Below are 19,983 nucleotides of genomic sequence, written 5' to 3'. Positions count from 1 at the left end.
TTTTATAAATACCTAGAGTCTAATAAGATACTTGACAAAGAACAACATGGTTTTAGGTCCAACAAATCTACTATAACAGCCGGTGTTGAGTTTATAGAGTCGATTATTGAATCTGTCGATAAAGGTGAAAAAGTAATTGGAATCTTCTTAGATTTGTCAAGAGCCTTTGATAGCGTAGAACATAATAAGTTAGTGGATGTGCTTCAAAATCTAGGAGTGGAGAACACTGAGTTAACATGGTTCAAATCATATTTATCACAAAGAAAACAATATGTTGAAATAGACCATTTCTTGGATAGTAAAAAAATTAAGTATAAAGAAAAATATTCCTCTCACCTTTTAAAAGCACAATATGGAGTCCCACAGGAATCGATTTTAGGTCCTTTATTATGCCTGTGCTACCTAAAAGGTTTACCTGGAGTAGTACAGGATATCAACAATAAGGTCTGTCTTTATGCAGATGATACTAATGTAATCTTAAATGCAGAAACTGAAGAATTAGTTGAATTTTCATCGTACATTGGCCTATCATTAATAAAAGACTTTTTAAACAGAAAAAACCTTCTTTTAAACTCATCTAAATCTAGTTTTGTTTCCTTATCAACAAAACAAGCAAGGAATAAAATTTTTCCTACAGTATTTGTGGACAATGAAATATTGGAGCAGGTGGGGGAAACAAAATTTCTAGGCTGGACTATAGACGAAAACTTAGCCTGGGATGAACATGTTAATCTTGTAATTCGTAAAACGTCTAGTGGTCTTTACGCTTTAAGGAGGCTAGCCCATTCATGTAATATTGAAACTTTAAAAAATTTATATTATGCTTTAATCCATTCACATATTTCCTACGGAATTTGCATTTACGGATTAACAACAAAAAGAAATATGGACCAACTTTTAATGCAACAAAAACGGGCACTAAGAATCATGTTTAATTTGAAGCAAACAGACTCTGTTAAACATTTATTTTCAGAACTTAATATATTTACAGTTTACAGTTTGTACATTTACGAGTCAGTTAAATTTGTATTTCTCAATAAAAGAATTGCAATAGGTAATACATCCCATAGATATAACACTAGGTCACATAGATTGGTTGAACCTCATAAATTATTATTTTTTGAAAAAAAAAACCCCCACTTTTAAAGGAAATACATTTTTTTGAATATTTACCCCAAATCATAAAAAAAGAGGAAAACCCTAATACCTTTTTAAGTTTGATGAAAAAATTCTTAGCACACACTGCTTTTTACTCTATAGAAGAGTTTATTTCTCACAACAATTAAAATGTCATCAATAAAATATGTTAGTTTGGTGGTAATAAAAAGTTGTAACTAAGTATAAATGAGTGTAACTGCATTGTTCTATCTTTAGATTGTTTAAAATTCTGTATTGTAGTGATAGTGTACTACTAATAACAAATAATAATATATAGAAATAAGATAAAATATGACACTATTCTTGTATTTACTGTGCAAATATGAATAAAGATGATTGATTGATTGATTGATGTTTTGTTTCACTAAATTATGGCAAATGTCCGGAAAAATCCTGTTTCCTTCACTTTCCATATGAATTGGTCCGTGTACGACTGTCCGGTTCCAGAATCTTGTAGTGGACAAGCTATTGACTTTGAATGTTATATATATATTGAAGAAAACTTTGAAGATCCAATGGAAACTGTGATATCCCTACACCTTAGAGACCTTCAAGATGATAAAGAAGAAGTCATAAAAGATGTGGTCATAAAGATCAGATATTGGGCCGTCAGGAATGATGATTAAGATATTATAAGACTGCCTAACAATTTGTTAAATATGTAGTTATGTTGTAATATAATGTATATACAGAGTGTTCACAAAAGGGTGTCACAAATTTCTATTACAAACAAAGTTGTTTGAATTTAATCACTTTTTGTACTAGAAGCTGATAAATGATGTTTCCCGTTAGTCTTCAAACAAGTGTATATTTTTCAATAAGCCACAAACATTTTCCATTTGTAAAATATTTATGAGGTTAAAACAATTGTGTTATGTAGTACATAAAGAAATTCTCTAAGGAGCAACATTATTATATTTTAAACACTTTTACTGAGAGAGAGCCATATTCATATAATTAATAAATGTTCAAAATTTTAGATTATTAGAACTTTTCTCCCAATCCCTTGACATTCCTATGTAGTAATAATCAAGTTTACATAATTCAAAATCTTGGATAATTTGAGTGTTTTATTGTACCTTTAAGCTTTGAATTATCAGTTTCACTATATTTTCGTTTGTATGGAAGTGTTTGGATCAAAGTGAACCATCCTCCATCCAATCTCAGTAAGATGACTGCGATAAGTCAAATGATATAGTAGCTGTATATTTATAAAATGATCACCTTTACAGGTATAAAAAATTAAATGCCCCGTTTTGCCTGGTCTTAGAGCATTTTCCATTTTTAACAAACAAATACAAATGATTTACTGAACTATGGCTAATATTTAAAAACCGATTATCCAGTAATAAACTTAAAGTAAATAAATTTGTCTGGGTTTTTCGCACCCTATTTTGAAGTAAATGTTTCTTTGACGAACCCTCTCCACAAATATGGTTCATCAAATTGTTATACTTGATCCAGTAAGTTTTTAAAATGGTTGGATTCAACAGGATAAGTTGGTGAGGCTCTCTTTGGTTTGTGCACTTGATTATCCAGCACAAATGACTATAGAGTATTATTTTAAGTTTTTAAGGCTATTTTTATCCCCATTATCCCATAGGATGATTGTAAAATTTGAAATATTTGGCAGGATAAGTTATGTTTTCAGTACCTATAAATATGAAGGCAGTTAGTGCTTTAAGAGCTGTCAATTAGTGTAATGACAGACCACTTAACACTTGTAGTAATGAGGATGTGTCATATAATTTACCACAAGCTTGTCACTTTGACATACAAGGGTCAATTAATTAAATATACGACCTTTGACTTTTGGTTTAAATATATTCATTTCCCTGCATCTCTACAAATTCCTTTAAAGTAACGTGGTATTCTTAGGCTTCCCCCTCCCCCATAAAAGATAAATTAATTAAGTAGAGTTCAGATGAAATTATTTGGTTTATTTGTTGATTGTACTGAACCGACCTTGTGTACCGGCGAAATCATTGTCTCGTACCGAAAGTTCGTCCACCGCTAGACTTCTGACCCGCAATACTGGGCTGCAGTCTGCCCAACGGTAACGTTCTGTTGGTATTTATTTATCATCTTTGTATTTCCGAATTGGATCCGATGTGGCATTTCTTGCAAATACTGCTAGTGACGATACAACGTCATCGTTGCACTTGGCGTAAGTGTTAAATACAGAACTACAGTTGTCTATTTGGTTAGAAAATAGACTAGATAATCGAAAATGTTCGATCGGGAAAAACCGGGAATTTGAAGAGGTTTTGAGTGGCCACCCTGAATCAGTAATATCTTTATTCAAAAAGTATATCAAGTACAGAACGGCATCAATGATTTCATAAAAAATAATATTAAGAAATTACACTGTTAAAAACAAAATTAGCAGGAAAATTATCATATGTCTATGAACAATAGTTGTTATCTCTAAATAATACACAAGAATTTATTTGTATTAATCATAAACAAATTTTGCTAATTTCTTTAATTTTACATGTTTTCTATTTTTTTGTTAAGTTATTAAATATCTAATTTCTTTATAATTAGTTTTTCTTATAAAGTTTTAATTTATGAGACTAAAAACAAAATTGTCAATTGGGAATATAAACTTTATATGTTTATATTAAAAACAGTCATTATACCCAAATCAAAAAAACATTGCTTGACAGACTATAACAACTCCAACTTAAGCATAATTCTAATAGCAGTATTTTCCATTCTCAAATATCAGTGCTAATGTTCTTTTGATTTAAGTGAAACAAAAAAATCAGTAACAGTATGTTTCGAGATCTGCACTCTGATCTCTTTTTCAGGTAAATAACTAACCTAACACATAATTACAAACTAGGTTAAAATAAACAAATCATACCAGAGCATTGTGACACGCCTATGTCAGGAATCACAACCACCATGTTGTGTGTCAACTTCACTAACTCTAAAGCATGCACTTAACCCGGGAGCAATCGTGCTATTAGATTGAATTTAACATATTTTTTGTGTTATATAACATTTTTCTTATTTGTTATCTTACAACACTGAATCCTTAATTTATGCTTCTATGGGTATGTCTGCTGCGTATTGCATCATATTGAGACAGTAGAAGTCGCTGGGGTGGGGCGTCATGGGGGGGGTGGACGCTCCTTGCGGGTTATTAGTTTCAACCTAACAGCAGGAATGTCCATAAGCCAGTACAAACAAAAACTTTAAAACAAAATATTGTTAAAAACTGCCCTCTGAGAGTTTAGGGAGTTTAGGGAGCACAAGACTGTTATAGATTGTTGGAAAATATTTTTTCCTGATGAAATGTTACTTGTAATAACTCGCTTTACCAATCAACAATTGCAAGTCATGCGTCTAAATTACACTCGTGCACGGGACTGCAATGACACTGACGTTATAGAGATCAAAGCTTTTTTTGGATTATTATATCTAATAGGTGTGAAAAAAGCTCAGCACTTATGTACAGATGAACTATGGTGCACTGATGGCATTGCCCCTGAAATTGTTGCCGCTACCATGTCTAAAAAAATGGTTTCACACCTTAGTGCAAGCCATCAGGTTTGATGATTAGTCTACACATGCACAAAGAAAGCAAGTAGACAATGCTGATGCAGTACGTGAAGTTTTTGAATGGTTTGTTAGCTTATGCAAACTTTGCTACAATTTAGGTGAAATGGCAACCATAGACGAAATGCTGGAACCATTTTGTGGAAAGTGCAAGTTCCGCTAGTACTTGCCAAATAAACCGGCAAGGTATGGCATAAAGATTTATGCCATTGTAGATGCAAAAACTTTCTTCATGTCAAAAATGGAAATTTATGCAGCAAAACAACCTCCAGGACCATATGCTTTGCAAAATGATGCAAGTAGTGTCGTTAAAAGACTGATACTACATGTCGATAACAGCGGGAGGAACTTGACAATGGACAATTACTTGACAAGCATTCCTCTTCTAAATGATCTGTTTACAAATCACAAACTAACTGTTGTGGGAACAATTCGAAAAAATAAGCCACAACTTCCCCAGGAGCTCTTAGACACCAAAGAAAGGCCAAAATGTAGTTCAATGTTCGCCTTTGGAAAAGAACCAAATCAAGTAACAGTGGTATCCTATATACAAAATAAGACAAAAAAAGAAACATCCTTCTTGCGTCTACCATGCATAAAGATGACAACATTGATGCTGAAACTGGAGATGCTATGAAACCTGCCATTATTACATTCTACAATCTCACAAAGGGACGGGTAGATGTTGTTGTCGACAGACTAAAGAGCGAGTACAGTGTTACTCGTATAAGTAACTGGTGGCCTTTTACTATTTTTGGTGGTCTGCTCAATGTTGGAGGAATAAATGCACAAATAATAAACAAGGCCAATACAGGTGATCTCAAAGCTCGAAGAGTATCTTTAACTGATTTGTCAAAAGACCCGATGAAGCCACACATGATACGCTGGGGATCCATTGTAACACTGCCCACAAATCTACGGCAAACAATCGGACATCTGACAGGTGGATCAGTAACGCCTGGACCAGTGGAACCACAAGAAAGGGGAAGATGCGCCTACTGTCCCAAGAGTAAGAATCGGTTCACTACTCGAATCTGGTGACCACGCCCAGACATCATGTATCATGTGTCATTCCTATGGACAAGATACAGATTCGAATGATGAGTAATCATCACACAATAGGACTCAAAGCAGTTTTATCTTTAATTTTCACTTGTTTAACTTTTTAAAGATAATATAAAAATATTAATTTGTACAAAATGTAATGGCTGACTTGTATAACAATTAAATGTATTCAATAATGTATTCATGTGTCTACTTCTATGCTTTATTTTAAATCTGTTTTAAACCCATTCTATCCTACTCTTAACAGGTAACATTAAAAAATGACAAATGTTAGATTCGATCTAACAACGTGAGTTCTTGCGTAACTTCTTGTAGCGCGAGTTCTCGCGGGTTAATAGAAATACTAAACACAACACTAATTATTATAACTACTACAGAATACAGATCACAATACGTCTGCATTCATTGACCAACCACGTACGTCTGACCAGAGGCCATAGTAAATGGTGACCGTCACAGCAAGAAACAAGATGGCGGCAATAGAAAGGACGGGGGACAGGAATGGGCTCTTTTTTTTATTATTGGTTCATGCTAGATGAACTTCTTAAAACCATGGAACCATCACAGTATGGTTTTTACAATATTACTGGTTGATTCAATAACTTCAATAGAGCCCTTAATAAGGCTATTATTTTCTAAGCATTTGATGAATAATCTGCCTTTGATTGCTCATATAGTTTTGAAAAAGGAAACGAAAAAAATTGGTCCATAGTTTGGAGCTATTTTGCAATGTCCTGTTTTAAAAAAGGGCTTACTTTTTATATTTTAGCAGTTCACAGAGAACAAAAACAAATTATTAGTTTATCAAATGAGTTATAAAGTTATAGGAATTTCATCATAACCTATTAAGTATTTATTATCAAATGAAGTTATTATTTATTTTTATCTTTATCAGAGAATGGAGGGGAAAAATATTTTTTCTTCTTGACAGTCCTAACTCCACCTTTTTAATATATGCATTTTTAATATCATTTCATTATTTTATCTTAATTTAACATTACTCAGTTTTAAATTATTTTTTGTGCCTTTTTCTCTATTCAGCACTAAAGCCGTTGAAGATCATAACATAAACTATGCATTAGTATTGAGTGTTTTAAACAAATACAAGTATCACCCTTATAAGATAACTCTAGCCCAAGAACTTGTAGAGGATGATGATTTTGACTTACAAACTGAGTTTTGTGAAATAATTATGAAAAAGAGGGGTGAAATTGAACAGTTTTTAACCCCAGTACTATATTTGGATGAACTATTTTCTTATTAAATAGACACAATGGAACAACCATAATCGTCACTGGATGATTGAAAGTCTCACACACAAAGGGCTTCAGAAAGTGAATGGACTGGAGTAATTAACAACATTGTCAGTTTGCAATAGACAGTAATTTAACTTGAAAATGTTAAAAATGACATTTAATGTTTTATATTATTTATAATGTTTGAAAATGGAGTAGAGAATCGAAAATGTTAACTGGGGAAAAACCAGGAATTTGAAAAAGGTGTTGATTGCATACGCTGTATAATAATAAAACTGATTACAGGTACATAGACCCAAGAAAACACACAAGTGTTATTACACTTGTTTAAAATGTACAATAGTTTTACAAATATTTCATTATAAGATGAAGAATTTACTAAGAAAACAGTTTAAATATTGTAATGTACAGTAGAAAACACTTCCTAACACGTACTGTAATGTTGAAACTCAACGAAAACAAATCAGTGACTAGGTAATGATTTTTCAATTTCAATATCTAATATTAATTTCTAGTCATATGATCATTACAGATAAAATACTAAACATACCACTGGATTCAGAAACTTCATTTCCTTACAAAGTCAAATTGGTTATATTGACTCCTGTTTTGAGAATGTCTAACTGGAACCATGAAAATCAGTTTTTGCCACTTGAAACGTAGTGAAAACTGTAATTGAAAATCGCGTGTTTTTTCACTTGTAGAGTGTAGTTCATTGACCAAGTGTGATGATGAGTTTGCTGGTTGATCCTTTAAGTCAGCCAAGACTCTTTGGTATGCAGCATTGAGGACATTCTGATGTTTTGTTTCACCATACATGTAATTTCTAATATCTAAACCTTATATTTGTTTCCAGTCGGAGAAAGTAAAGCAATTACTGACACAAGGTCGGTATCGGCCGCTGACCCTAAACGAACCTATGGCCGCTTTGCACCGGGACAACTTTGCCGCAGTTAGCTCCAAGGTGGATGAGGCACAGATATGCAGTCTGGCGGAGCATCAGCTCAGTTCTCTGGAGAACTTAGTTCTGCAGCAACGCCGAGCTCAGATAAGAATAGCTAGGGTTCTTAAAGATGCTGAAATAAGACATAGAAAGGTAAATTTTGCGTTCACATTAGATATAAGAATTTAGCCTAGGGTTTCTAGTTAAAACTGAGTGAAACGAGTAAAATGGTGTTTTGAGACATTCCTGAGGTATTAATCGTATGTTATGCCTGTAAGTTGAGTAGTGATTGATTTAAGTTGGTTACAGGGGAAAGATAAGTGCACCTTAAAAAATCACACTTGTATGCCCAATGAAAATAATATACAAGTTGTGAAGACAGTCTAGAAACGACAATGTCTTTTGAAAATTTTTAAATACAGATATGAAACTTATGACAAATTAAAGTGGGTAACGTATTTGTACTCTCAGCAATCGTTAATTATCTCCAAGAAACATGCCCACCTGGACCAATAGAAAGTTTGAAATAGTAGCAGACAAAGTGGCAGTTTCCATTATTTTATTTAAAATTTCCGTTATCATTATAACAATGCTGCATTGTTGATTTAAAAAGATTTATCCAGGTAAAATGTTAGGTGTTAAAACATAATTCGTAAACACTTTAGTTTCCATTTTTGAAGTGACTACTGTAGGTGATCTATGGATGTATGTTTTGCACAGAGAACAAAACTTTAATTTCATGTCACAGAACGTCATGCATTACGCATGTTCGCTCTGTAGCCGCTAGGGGCAGGAATGTTACAGCCATTTTTATGTAAGTGCGTTTCTCAGTTCACTGACTATCCAGACTTGTTATTTGGATTCACAGGTAGTAAATATTTGTTTATTTCTTTTACAGCTAATAATAATATTTTCTAGACAACACATACAATTCTAAACAGAAATAAACTTCGGAGTTAAAAAAAAAAAATTCATATTACTGAGGTAGAAGGATTCTTCAGAAATTAAATGCATAGATATACTGTCTTAGCCTACATGTATTTACTAAAGAAAAGTGCCGTTAATCTTACTTGATAATCAAAATACAACTGAAATAAAGTTGTTTTGCATATTGGGTTTTACAAAAGTTCGCAAATTTATGACAATTAAATTTATGACATTTGATTGATTTCAGTAGTCTATGAAATTAAATATGTTTAAAATTTTGAAAGTCATACGACCACTTTAAAATAGTGTTTATTTAGACATAATACACTATTTTAAACACAAATTGTTAATTAGTGTTCTTGGGAAATATGTACATTTATTGAGATACAGGGCTGCGGAATACTATATTCTTTGTATAACCTCAAACATCCTAAATCACTTGCTAATCAAAAGGTTATAGTGGTATGTGTGAATAATTATTGTTAATGGGTTGGGTAATCTAATTGTATACCATAAAGGTATAGAAATGTGTTTTAAAATAAATGTTTTACTATATTGAAATTTTAACTTCTCTAGGTCAAACTACTGAGGTAAGTAAAAGGTGCAATTTGTAGGATAAGAATATATTTTTCAGAGAAAACATATAATTCCAAATAGAAATTGTTCTTGGGATTATATTGGCAAAAATGCATATACACTGAAGTTGAGTCATTCTTCAAAAATCAAATGCGTAGATTTACTGTCTTAGCCTACATGTATTTACCAAAGAAATGTGCAATTAATTTTAGTTTATAATGAAAGTATAACTGAAATAAATTTATTTTGCATATTGGGTTTTACAAAACTAATTACATTATTAAATTTATTAGTGTCATACTATTATTAAATGTATCAAAATAACCATTACCAGAGAGGTAATAATTAGCAAATTTACTTTTCCAAGATATATATTCACAGCCCGATATGAAAAGTAGTCACTTCTGTCAGTCAGTCCCATGACTGCCGTACATTTATTGTTATTATGGAAAGAAAGATAATTTAAGTATTCTTTATTATAAAGGAAATTTTTACTAACATATTTTGAGTCTGGTAATAAAAGGTGCCTGAATGAACAAAAACCTAGTCTAAATTACCTACTTAAACTGTCAGGTTAGATAAAATAATTTTACTTGAGATAGGTTGATTGACGCTAATCATATTTGATTCAGCTCATTTAAAAAAGTATGATCGGAAAGAAAATTACTTAGGAAAAGTATTCTTTTATACTTATTATTTCCAATTCCTTTGTTACAATATACAAGAACTTTCATAATTTTAAATAAACAGCCTAACACCTACAAATGATATGTTTTAATATAAAGCTCAACAAAATATAGATATTCAAGATAACAGTGTTCTCCGTACAAATGCCATACACATTTTGTTTTTAAAACATTTTGTGTTCTTACACAATCAATGAAATCAGAATTAAGAAAATATAAAAATATTATCACTGGTTATGATCTTTTAGGTAACAACTGAATAATAAGTTATTCACAAAAGTTCTTTTTGTCTCAAAAGGTTGTCCAGGAATTGGTGGAAGAAAAGAGGAAACATGAACATGACACAGCACAGGGTGATGATATAACTTATGGTTTAGAGAAAGAACGAACACGGTTAAAACAGGTAAGTTGTATCATAAGTGACAATAAAACTGTTTTTCATAGTAGACTGCTTGTAAGTTTGGTACCGAGTTTCAACTAATATCACAAAAGAATGGCTGTCTGTAATTAATTTTAACTAAGGGCTCAAGATATGAATACTTTGATGGTGAACTTCCGATATCTATTCAAAAGTTAGTAGTTGTAGTGAGAACAGAGAATTTCAGATACAACGGAAACTCTACAATAAATGGTTTACTTTTATTCTGTAACATATTTTGACTCAAGTTTTCATGTAAAAATTGAAATGGGTAACTAAAGTAAGGTAATATCAATGTTTTGTAAATAATATTCGACTCAGGAGTTTGTGTATTCTGTCTAAATTCATACACTGCAGCACGATTATACACAGACAGCAGCTGATTAGCAGTAAATAAAAAACTGATTTCTAAAATGCAGCTACTTTTGTTGTTCTTTGTGTACAAAAAAATTGCATGTAGTAACCAAAGTAATGAACTATTATGTTTTTGTAATAATATTTCGACTATAAGGTTGTATTTTCTGTTTATGTTCAGTAATTATTAGTAATTGCCATGGATCAAAGCTACTAGGCAGTAGATAAATGGATGATTGCTAAAACATAATGTGTCCATTTTGAGTCTGGTAATAAGAGGTGCCTGTATGAAAAACCTAGTCAAAATTACCTATATATAAAACCCAATGTATGAAAAACCATAGATAGATAATCAAAGTAATTAAATGTTGTTTTGCAAGTAATATTTTGATATAAAATTTTCTATGTCTATGCTCGACAAATGTTGCATGTTTGTGGCACGTATATCCACAGAAAAAAAGCTGCTTGGCTCTAAAAATCGATTGATAAAACATGTTTTTATCATTATTTGTGTAAGAGAAACTATTTAAATAACCATAGCAACAAAATATTGTCTCTTTTTGAGTAATATTTGACTTGAAGCTCCTAATTTCTATGTGTATGTTCTTACATCACCATAAGTTTGCTGCATGTATATATGAGAGCTGTAAGGAAACTATCCGATATTTGAACTATATAAACTATTCAAAATTGCTCACTGAAGATCAAAATGAGCGATGTTTCATAGTTGCGCAAGACTTGTACAAAACTATGACTATTGACTCAGAGTTTTGGCTGATCCCAAAATTGAAATCCCTGCTTACAGGGACCAGTTTTGACACAAACTGAATGCAATGACTGAACTAAAGGCGGGTTTACACTATGTAGAAAAACCTGCTAAATGTTACACTTATGTCACAAGTTATATAGCATTTACTAAAAGTTAGAAAAATTACTTAAAGCAGAACGTGCTTCATACAACATTTACTACAAGTAGAAAATCTATTTTAAAAGTGCTACATATAACATGCTACATTTAGCAAAACTTCCACTATAAACTTCTGCTACATGTAGCATTTGCTGTCAGTTAAGCGGAAGCCAGGCAAGCGTGACTAATGTGCGTGGTTTGTGTACTGTCTTTGCTTGTCTTGTGGTACTCAAAATCTTCACAGGTCATTTGTAAGAAATGTTTGACGCTGCCATCACATCTAATTTCAGATCTCAAAGATTCATTTGCATCATCATCAGCATCAGTCAGATCTTTCAGCAAGTCAGTCCGACTATACCTCACTCTTACAGTAAACAACAGCCGAACCCAAAACCTCCGTTCCCTCCTCTGATTGGCCTGTATCATAGTTATCGCAGACACGAGTGCTAAATTTCTTCTCCATGAGATTTCCTATACTGGAAGCAAAGTTGCTATATCTAGCATGTAGCATTTACAAAAGCCACTGATCTGAAATGTTATATAACATTTGTGATATGTGACAATAGCATTTGCTACATGTAACATATAACAGGATTAAAAAGTACTGAATTAAAATGTTTCGTAGTATCAAAATATTGGATACTTTCCAGACAGTCCTTGTACGTAGACATCAGCTGGTTGGCAGTAATAAGCAAGTAAAAATTGTGTTTTACATCCATATTTTCTGAAGTTACGCATAAGTATATCCTGTATAGGAATTTATGTAGGTGTATTTATCGATTATTTTTTGGTAGACATGGTGGTTTAAAGTAAGGTCGAACTTTGAATCCATTTGTTAAATTATGTTTAGGAATAAATAAACATTTTCAGCTAAAGTTTGGATACTTCTTGGTCATATTTGTAAGCAAATAATTTTAAAATAATTTATTTGTCGTATAGTGAATTTTGTTCTTTAACATGGGAGAACTTGTTTACTTATATTACAATAAATGTTGCAAATTATTAATAAAATGCAAATAATGAAAAGTGAATATTTTGACATTAAAATTGTTAACTTTGAGTTTGCATTATCAACCTGCTACATGTTATCTAACTAAATAAAACACACCCAATAGGCCTTATCATAACAACTACACTCTTATAATACTTAAGACTTTAAATAATAACAGTTAATGAAATGTATTTGATTATTAATTCAATGTATTGCTAGATATTTTTTAATTCAAAGTAAACTTTCATTGTGAGTGTGTTGATGTGTTGTATTAGTAGTGTAATTGGTTGATTTTACACAGCATATTATTAGCTTTTTTCTATTTCTATTGATGTAATATAGTAGCTAGTGTGACTGTAGTAGACCTATTGCATTATTGAATTGCAGTTATTATTTATTAACCTTAGTAAGAGGTTTATGAATAATGAATGTTTATTAAATACATTTTGTATGATTACTGAAATGGGATTGTATGTATGTCTTGTTTTCAGGAATTAGAAATGGAAAGGCAATCAAAAAAGCGGTTAGAAAAAGAACTGAAAAAACTTAGTGAAATAGCAGATGAGGAGAAAAATAGACAGAAACAAATAGTATTATTATTGTTAGCAGAAAGAAAAAAAATTATTATGAAATATGTTGAAGAGAGGAAGAGATCTGAGGACTTGGCACAGGTGAGGGAGTTTAATCTTAATCTTAATTAATTGTAAAATTAAAGCAGTTTTTGTTATGTTACTTGTGTATCTTATTATTCTTCTTATAAAGAAATGTAATCAAGCTAATAATTTAGTGCAATCTTTATTTGAATGGTGGGGAAACATTGATGTAGTGAAATGTTTGTTACAAGAATCCATATTTTAACCTAACATTTTAAAGTGGCAATTTGTTGTTAATAATTTTTTCCATCTCATATGACATCTAAAAATAGAATAACATTAATTTGATTGCTCCAGGAGGAATTATGGTCATTAATAGTAGAATGTTTTTGGCAATTTTGTAACCAGATCTATGGAAAGTAAACTAAAAATGAGAATAGGAATTTATTACAGTATATATGTATATGAATGAAGATAACTTCAGGAATTGAATAACATGTTTTTATTAAATTACAATTTAAGGAAGTGACATTTTTAACATAAACTAATTCAAGAAAATGGCATGTTTTAAGCAAGAACTTAAGGAATGTTTTCCATAAATGAAAATTATTGTTTTCTTCAGTTATCTTTCATATATATTTACAGTTTTTTTCAATTTTTTTGTCTCCTCTCAAAAGGCATCTTTAAGGGTGTGTGTTACTTAATTGTTGTGTAGGTATAAATAAATACTTCTTTTTTTAGACCAAGTTGATTAACCCTTTGGATCGTATTGTTTTGGCGCGGGCACGAATTAATTTACGGTCAGTGGCCGCATGAACAGCAATGGTGCGCCACATCGTATCGCTCGCTATTGTATACTAGAAAATTCAGCTGTGAAGTTATTCGTTCAGATGGAACATGGGCCTGCTGGGGTATCCGTGATGTAGAAACGATAACACGCGAGCAAGGTTCCGGGGTGTCAGGGATGATTGTAAAGCGGCTCGGGCGAAGCGATTACAACATCCAGGCAATTGTCTAGACTAAACCCTCCAACATGTACGTCTGCGTTGTTTAGTTCTGCGTCACTAACCTCAAAAGTATTGTAATAACAACTGAGGAAAACACCCGTGAGAAGCGCTAAAAAGCAGAGCGTAAACTCATATGAATGATTTTTCAACTTCGACATACAACTGCGATCTGTAGGATATTTATAAAACTTTTGAAAACTCTAAACGTAGACCGTTGTTAAAGACTCTTAGTTGACAAGTGAAGACGATCGCTCAATCTATCAGACGTTAATAGAACTATTTGAAGGGAAACTTAAAAGCAGACCGCTTTTGCGACCTGATCTCGTCACCTGAAGTCAGTTAGGCCCGGCCGCTGCGTGATGAGCCCAGCTCGTCAGTGATCCGCAATGGGTTAATAAAATTACAGTCTTCCTGTATAAGCATACAAAACTTGGAGATATTCCAGTCAAAGGTGTTACGTTCACCCTTGTTACAGAATCTGCATGCTTTGTGAGTTACTCAATCCTAACCTCTTGAGATAGTTCACCTCATATGTTTTATTTCATTTTACTTGAGATGTTTTCAGAAAAGCCCATTGCCTAGTATCATTTTTAACAGAAATCTCAGATTTTCTATCAACAGAATCGAACCAGGATACCTCCTTCCCTAATTGGATCTATAAACAGTTTTGACTGTCTTATATTAGTCCAGTCAATTTAGCCAAAAAATAGGGGTAACTTTTCATTAATTCCCAGAAAGCTGAAAATTTGCATAGATGTTAGGGACACCATTGTTACGAAATTGTGAAAAGTCCCCATCGATCCCATGTCTGCAAAATATTTTATTCAAAGTCAAATTTCACAAAAATAGGTTTTTTGAACTTTTCAGCGAAACGGTTAGGTTTATGAAAATATATGTCAAACAAAAATTGTAGATCATGCAATTATCTACAAAAATGCTTCTTATTCTTTTTTTCATAACACTAACCATTTTTGAGAAAAAACAATTACAAAATGTTCTTACGCTTCCATCTGAACCAGAAAACCTCCTTAATTCTGTTTTTAGAACTCCAAAAAGGGGTGTAACTTAACAATGCGGCCGCAAAAAAGTAGGCTTATTTTGTTCACTAGAATGCACCAATCGTGTTCAAATGTTGAATCTCCAACAGAAGAAAGTTTTTACACGAATGACGAAACAACTGATGTATTGCTGTTAGTACAATTTATGTCTACTCAAGAAGATGAGGAAGAAGAAGAAAATAAAGGAAGAAAAGAAGATGAAGGGGAATACCTAATGACGATGAAGATGAATAAAATATGTTACAATAAAATATAACGGGACTTGTCACTCGAGCTGTACCTGATCGACAACGACCACACTGACAAGAGTGCAATGACTAAAAAGAAGAATAACCAAATATTCATTAAATTTTACTGGAATAGACTGTGAAATAGGCCTACTAGGGAAACCACATAAAAAAATCAAGCTAGGTACACTAACTCATAGGTGGCGTGGAAACGTGTTCATATTATAGACAATACAGCCTAAGAACATTTTGTAATTGTTTTTTTTATTTTCAAAAATGGTTAGTGTTATGAAAAAAAGTATAAGAAGCATTTTTGTAGATAATTGCATGATCTACAATTTTTGTTTGACATATATTTTTTTTGCAGACATGGGATCGATAGGGACTTTTCACAATTTCATCTATGCAAATTTTCAGCTTTCTGGGAGTTTTTGCAAGTGTCAATGTCTAAATTGACCGGACTATATTCCATCAACAACTTCTTTTTCTAAATGTTTTATACTCTAGTGAAGCTGTAGGGAATTTCAGTTAGAATGTTCTTCAGTAGGAGCTTGATTACAGTGTGTTTGTCACTTTGTACCTTCTAATGATTTCATAGACAACTACCCACCCACTGTGATTAATTCTGTTTTGACAGCTCATTGATTGATTAACTTATAAAAATGTAATGTAGTAATGTGGAAACAGTAGTACGCAAAGTACTTACATAGTGCATGGTCATCTATCTGACTATATTAATCTGGCCCTGTGACAAACATACCCTCAAATTGGTTAATGTTAGTTTTGGTGGTGATTGGATTATTTTCAAAATTTTTGCTGGTAATGAGATCTACATATGGGTTTATTATGTTCCTATTAGTAGACAGAAAAATATTGGTATTGATGTTTTAAAGATCAACTATCAGTAAAGAATGTATGCTGTATATTTTACGAGCTTAGGACTAAATGAATGAACTCTTTATTTTACCAGGCAATGTTATCACATAGTCCTTACTTATGGTTAACCTGACTGGTCAAGGCTATAAAGCTAGAAGGACGGGTTTCACAGCAAACTAATGTTTGCAAGAAGTGTTGTAGGATTTGAACATTAGGGGTCTATTGCTGCATCACAACTACGCCTCATCTCACAACAGTGCACAAACTTTAGAGATTTTGAAGGAAAATTAAACAAAATGATAAAACATCTGCTTTATTAATCAGTCTTAATGTTCACTTAGGACCACGGTAGGTAGAATAGACACGGTAGGGTCGCGAGGAGGATGCGCAGTAGCATGTGACGTCAACGGGGCCCAGCGCCGACTTCACCGCTACCTGGTTACGTGGAACTACAAGCTACTGTCTGTTTCCGGCTGTCATTCGGCTGTATGTTTCCCGCGTTTTTTGTCATTGTGTCTGACAGTAGGCTGAGTGAAGTGTCTATAGTGGCGTTTGATGTTGATATATTTAAGTTTTAAGTTATTTACAGTCTTAATTTTTTGTTAAAAGTACCGTATGTGACTATGTGTTGGCCTAGTGAAATGTAATAATAATAATGCCGTGTTGTGCAGTAGCTGGTTGTTCAAACCATTCAAGACATTCTAAAGAAACGGGAATATCTTTTCATCGTTTCCCTACGGATATTGATTTAAGAAAACAATGGGTAAATGCATGCAAAAGGGCCGATGAAATTTAACGTCGATAACGCCAAAGTATGCTCAGCCCATTTTGGGGAACATGAATTCGAGCGAGACTTAAAATCTGAGTTATTAAAATACGAAAAGTAGAAGGATTTTAAAGAACACAGCAGTTCCTTTCTTTGGTCTGTCAAATTTAAATGAACGTGCAATCTCACGATTAAAACGAGTTGAAAGTAGGGAAACAAAAAAACAAATTAGTAACATTTTTTGTGAGATCGCCAACATAGATGAACCGTCTGATGCGATTCCAGAATCAACCAATGATGAAAACCCTTATAGTAAACGACAAAAGTGAATCAGAATATAATTTATTGTTGAATAAGCAATTAGCCGAAGCAATTGCAAAAATTTCCGTGTTGGAAAATAAACTTAAGTCATATGAATCTCTTTTTACAAAATCACAACAACAGTATATTTTGCAAGGGTCAGTGTAGGAGTTGGAGCCAAGAGGATGTCCTCAAAGGCAATTACATTAAGATGTATTTCAAAAAAGGCATTTTCATTCGTTAGAGATGTGTTAAAGCACCCACTGCCAAGTGAGACTACTATTAAACGTCGGCTAAGTCACTTTTCTATAAAACCAGGTTTCATTGATATGAGTTTTAAAAGTTATGGAAACTCAAGTTAACGTGTTTAGTGATTTTGAAAAGAACGTGGTTTTATGTTACGATGAAATGAAGGTCAACTCTGACTTATGTTATGATAATGTGGAAGATCGAATTTTGGGTCCATATTCCATGGTACAAGTGATTGTGGTCAGAAGCATAGTAGGTAAGTGGAAGCAACCCGTTTTTTATGATTTTGACCGACCTGTAGATAAGGCACTTTTGTTTGAAACCATTGCAAAGGTGGAAGCTACAGGTTTTCGAGTAAGGGCCTTTGTAAGTGACATGGGACCATCTAACCAAAAGCTTATGAAAACCTTGGGGTATTATACCTGGCAAAGTAACTATTTAAAAAATCCAATTGACGCCACTCGTCAAATTTGGGCGTTTTTTTGATGTTCCACATTTGCTTAAACTTTGTAGGAAACCATTTTATTGGATCATGGTTATCAATTGAAATCTGGCGAAGTAGTTTCAAAAGAAATTTTTTCTAAACTCGTTGAACACTACAACGATGAAAAGGATTTGAAGTTTTGCTTACAAAATTTCCACCTCTCATATACTTTTGGTCAGGTACCGAGAGGCAAAATGTAAGAAAAAGCCGCAGAGCTACTCTCTGGGACAGTTGCTACACAGCAATTGAATTTAACTTTCCCGGAAATGAATCCATTGTGAAGTTTATTAGGATCATTAACAATGGCTTTGATGTTCTTAATTCGCGAATGCCTAATCACCCATGCAACAAACTAAAGGTAGCCTATGGGCTATACATTTAGCAGAGCAAAATCACGCTCTCAAATGAGCTCTTTGATTTGTTCAGTTCTATGCGTGTCTTGGGAAAGTCCAACTTGTTACCATTTCAAAATGGCTTTCTTATTTCTATATTGAGTATTCAGGGACTGTACAATGATTTGAGAGCTGAAGGCTTTACCTACATCATGGCAGCCAGGTGCAATCAGGACATCCTTGAATCGTATTTTTCCCTGATTCGTGGGCTTGGACGATTTTTATGACCACCCTCTACCGATAGCTGTTGGACAACGAATAAAAAGCTTTACTTTTAGGCCACTTTGCAAGTTCTATTGTAGCTACTGGAAACTGTCAAAGTGAAGAGACATCCCACCCTCAGCGTTGATTTATTGAACAGTTTCGATTGTGCTGCTGAAAAAAGGCTCTGAGGAAAAAGTTGAACAAAGTGAAACTAGTAGTTTTATAGAAGTTGACCCACAAGAAGAAGATGAGTTGATAGGAGTTATTGAGCCAGAAATAGCAGGAGATATCGGAAACGTAGCTACTAATGAATATGATGTTTTTGACTAAAGAAAAGACCGGATTTGATTCAAATGCTGGCTGGATATATAGCCTATAGGGTAAAGAAGAAAAAACTGGAATCAAATTTTATTTATGGTCATCCAACGAAAGATTTCCCATCACAAAACGATTGGCTCTCTGCTATATCACGTGGAGCTCTGATGAGACCGACCAGAGAATGGGAATGGACTGTGAAAAATATGGAAATCGACTTTAACAATTTTTCATGGTGTAAATAGCCTTAATAAAGACTGCAATGTAATGAAAACTCTGACTAGTGTTTTGAAAACCAAATATTGCAATATAGATGAGTATGCAATTTCTTTGCTTTGTGCGAACACGCACATTCTTCAGGATAAAAAGCAATGAACAAGAAGAAAAGTGACAAGAGGAAACATTATGGAAAACAAAAAAAAACAAATTGTGGAAGAAAAGAGTCAAAAAAGCTAGCTAAACTTCAATAATTTTCAACCGAGTAAGTAATGCATAATAACTCTGCTAATGCATTTATTTTGTCTATTTGTGTTTTTAACCTAACGTTTCCTTTAACGAATTTTTTAAAATTGTATAAAAAATCTATATTTGTGGGTAATATTGATGATACATTTATGCCAAGTCTCATTGCTTCACAAGAAATGGTAAAACAATAAAACCATTC

General features: G+C 32.9%; 1 protein-coding gene across 3 annotated transcripts in view; it reads left to right on the top strand.

Annotated features, from left to right (window-relative positions):
• The window catches only part of LOC124369284 (CTTNBP2 N-terminal-like protein), a 64,854-nt gene that overhangs the window by 16,881 nt on the left and 27,990 nt on the right, over positions 1-19,983 (top strand). For all 3 annotated transcript variants that reach the window (XR_006923064.1, XM_046827204.1, XM_046827203.1), the window contains exons 3-5: positions 7,903-8,142; positions 10,477-10,581; positions 13,340-13,519. Coding sequence is in view for 2 of the 3 variants with exons in the window: in XM_046827204.1 (XP_046683160.1) it covers positions 7,903-8,142; positions 10,477-10,581; positions 13,340-13,519 (525 nt within the window). In the remaining variant the exon portion in view is untranslated. The remainder of the gene's footprint in view (positions 1-7,902; positions 8,143-10,476; positions 10,582-13,339; positions 13,520-19,983) is intronic.

The sequence above is a fragment of the Homalodisca vitripennis genome, chromosome X (genome assembly GCF_021130785.1).
Source record: "Homalodisca vitripennis isolate AUS2020 chromosome X, UT_GWSS_2.1, whole genome shotgun sequence".
NCBI classification, from domain to species: domain Eukaryota; kingdom Metazoa; phylum Arthropoda; class Insecta; order Hemiptera; family Cicadellidae; genus Homalodisca; species Homalodisca vitripennis.
The sequence above is the reverse complement of the archived record's forward strand: the minus strand, read 5'-3'. Positions and strand labels throughout refer to the sequence as shown.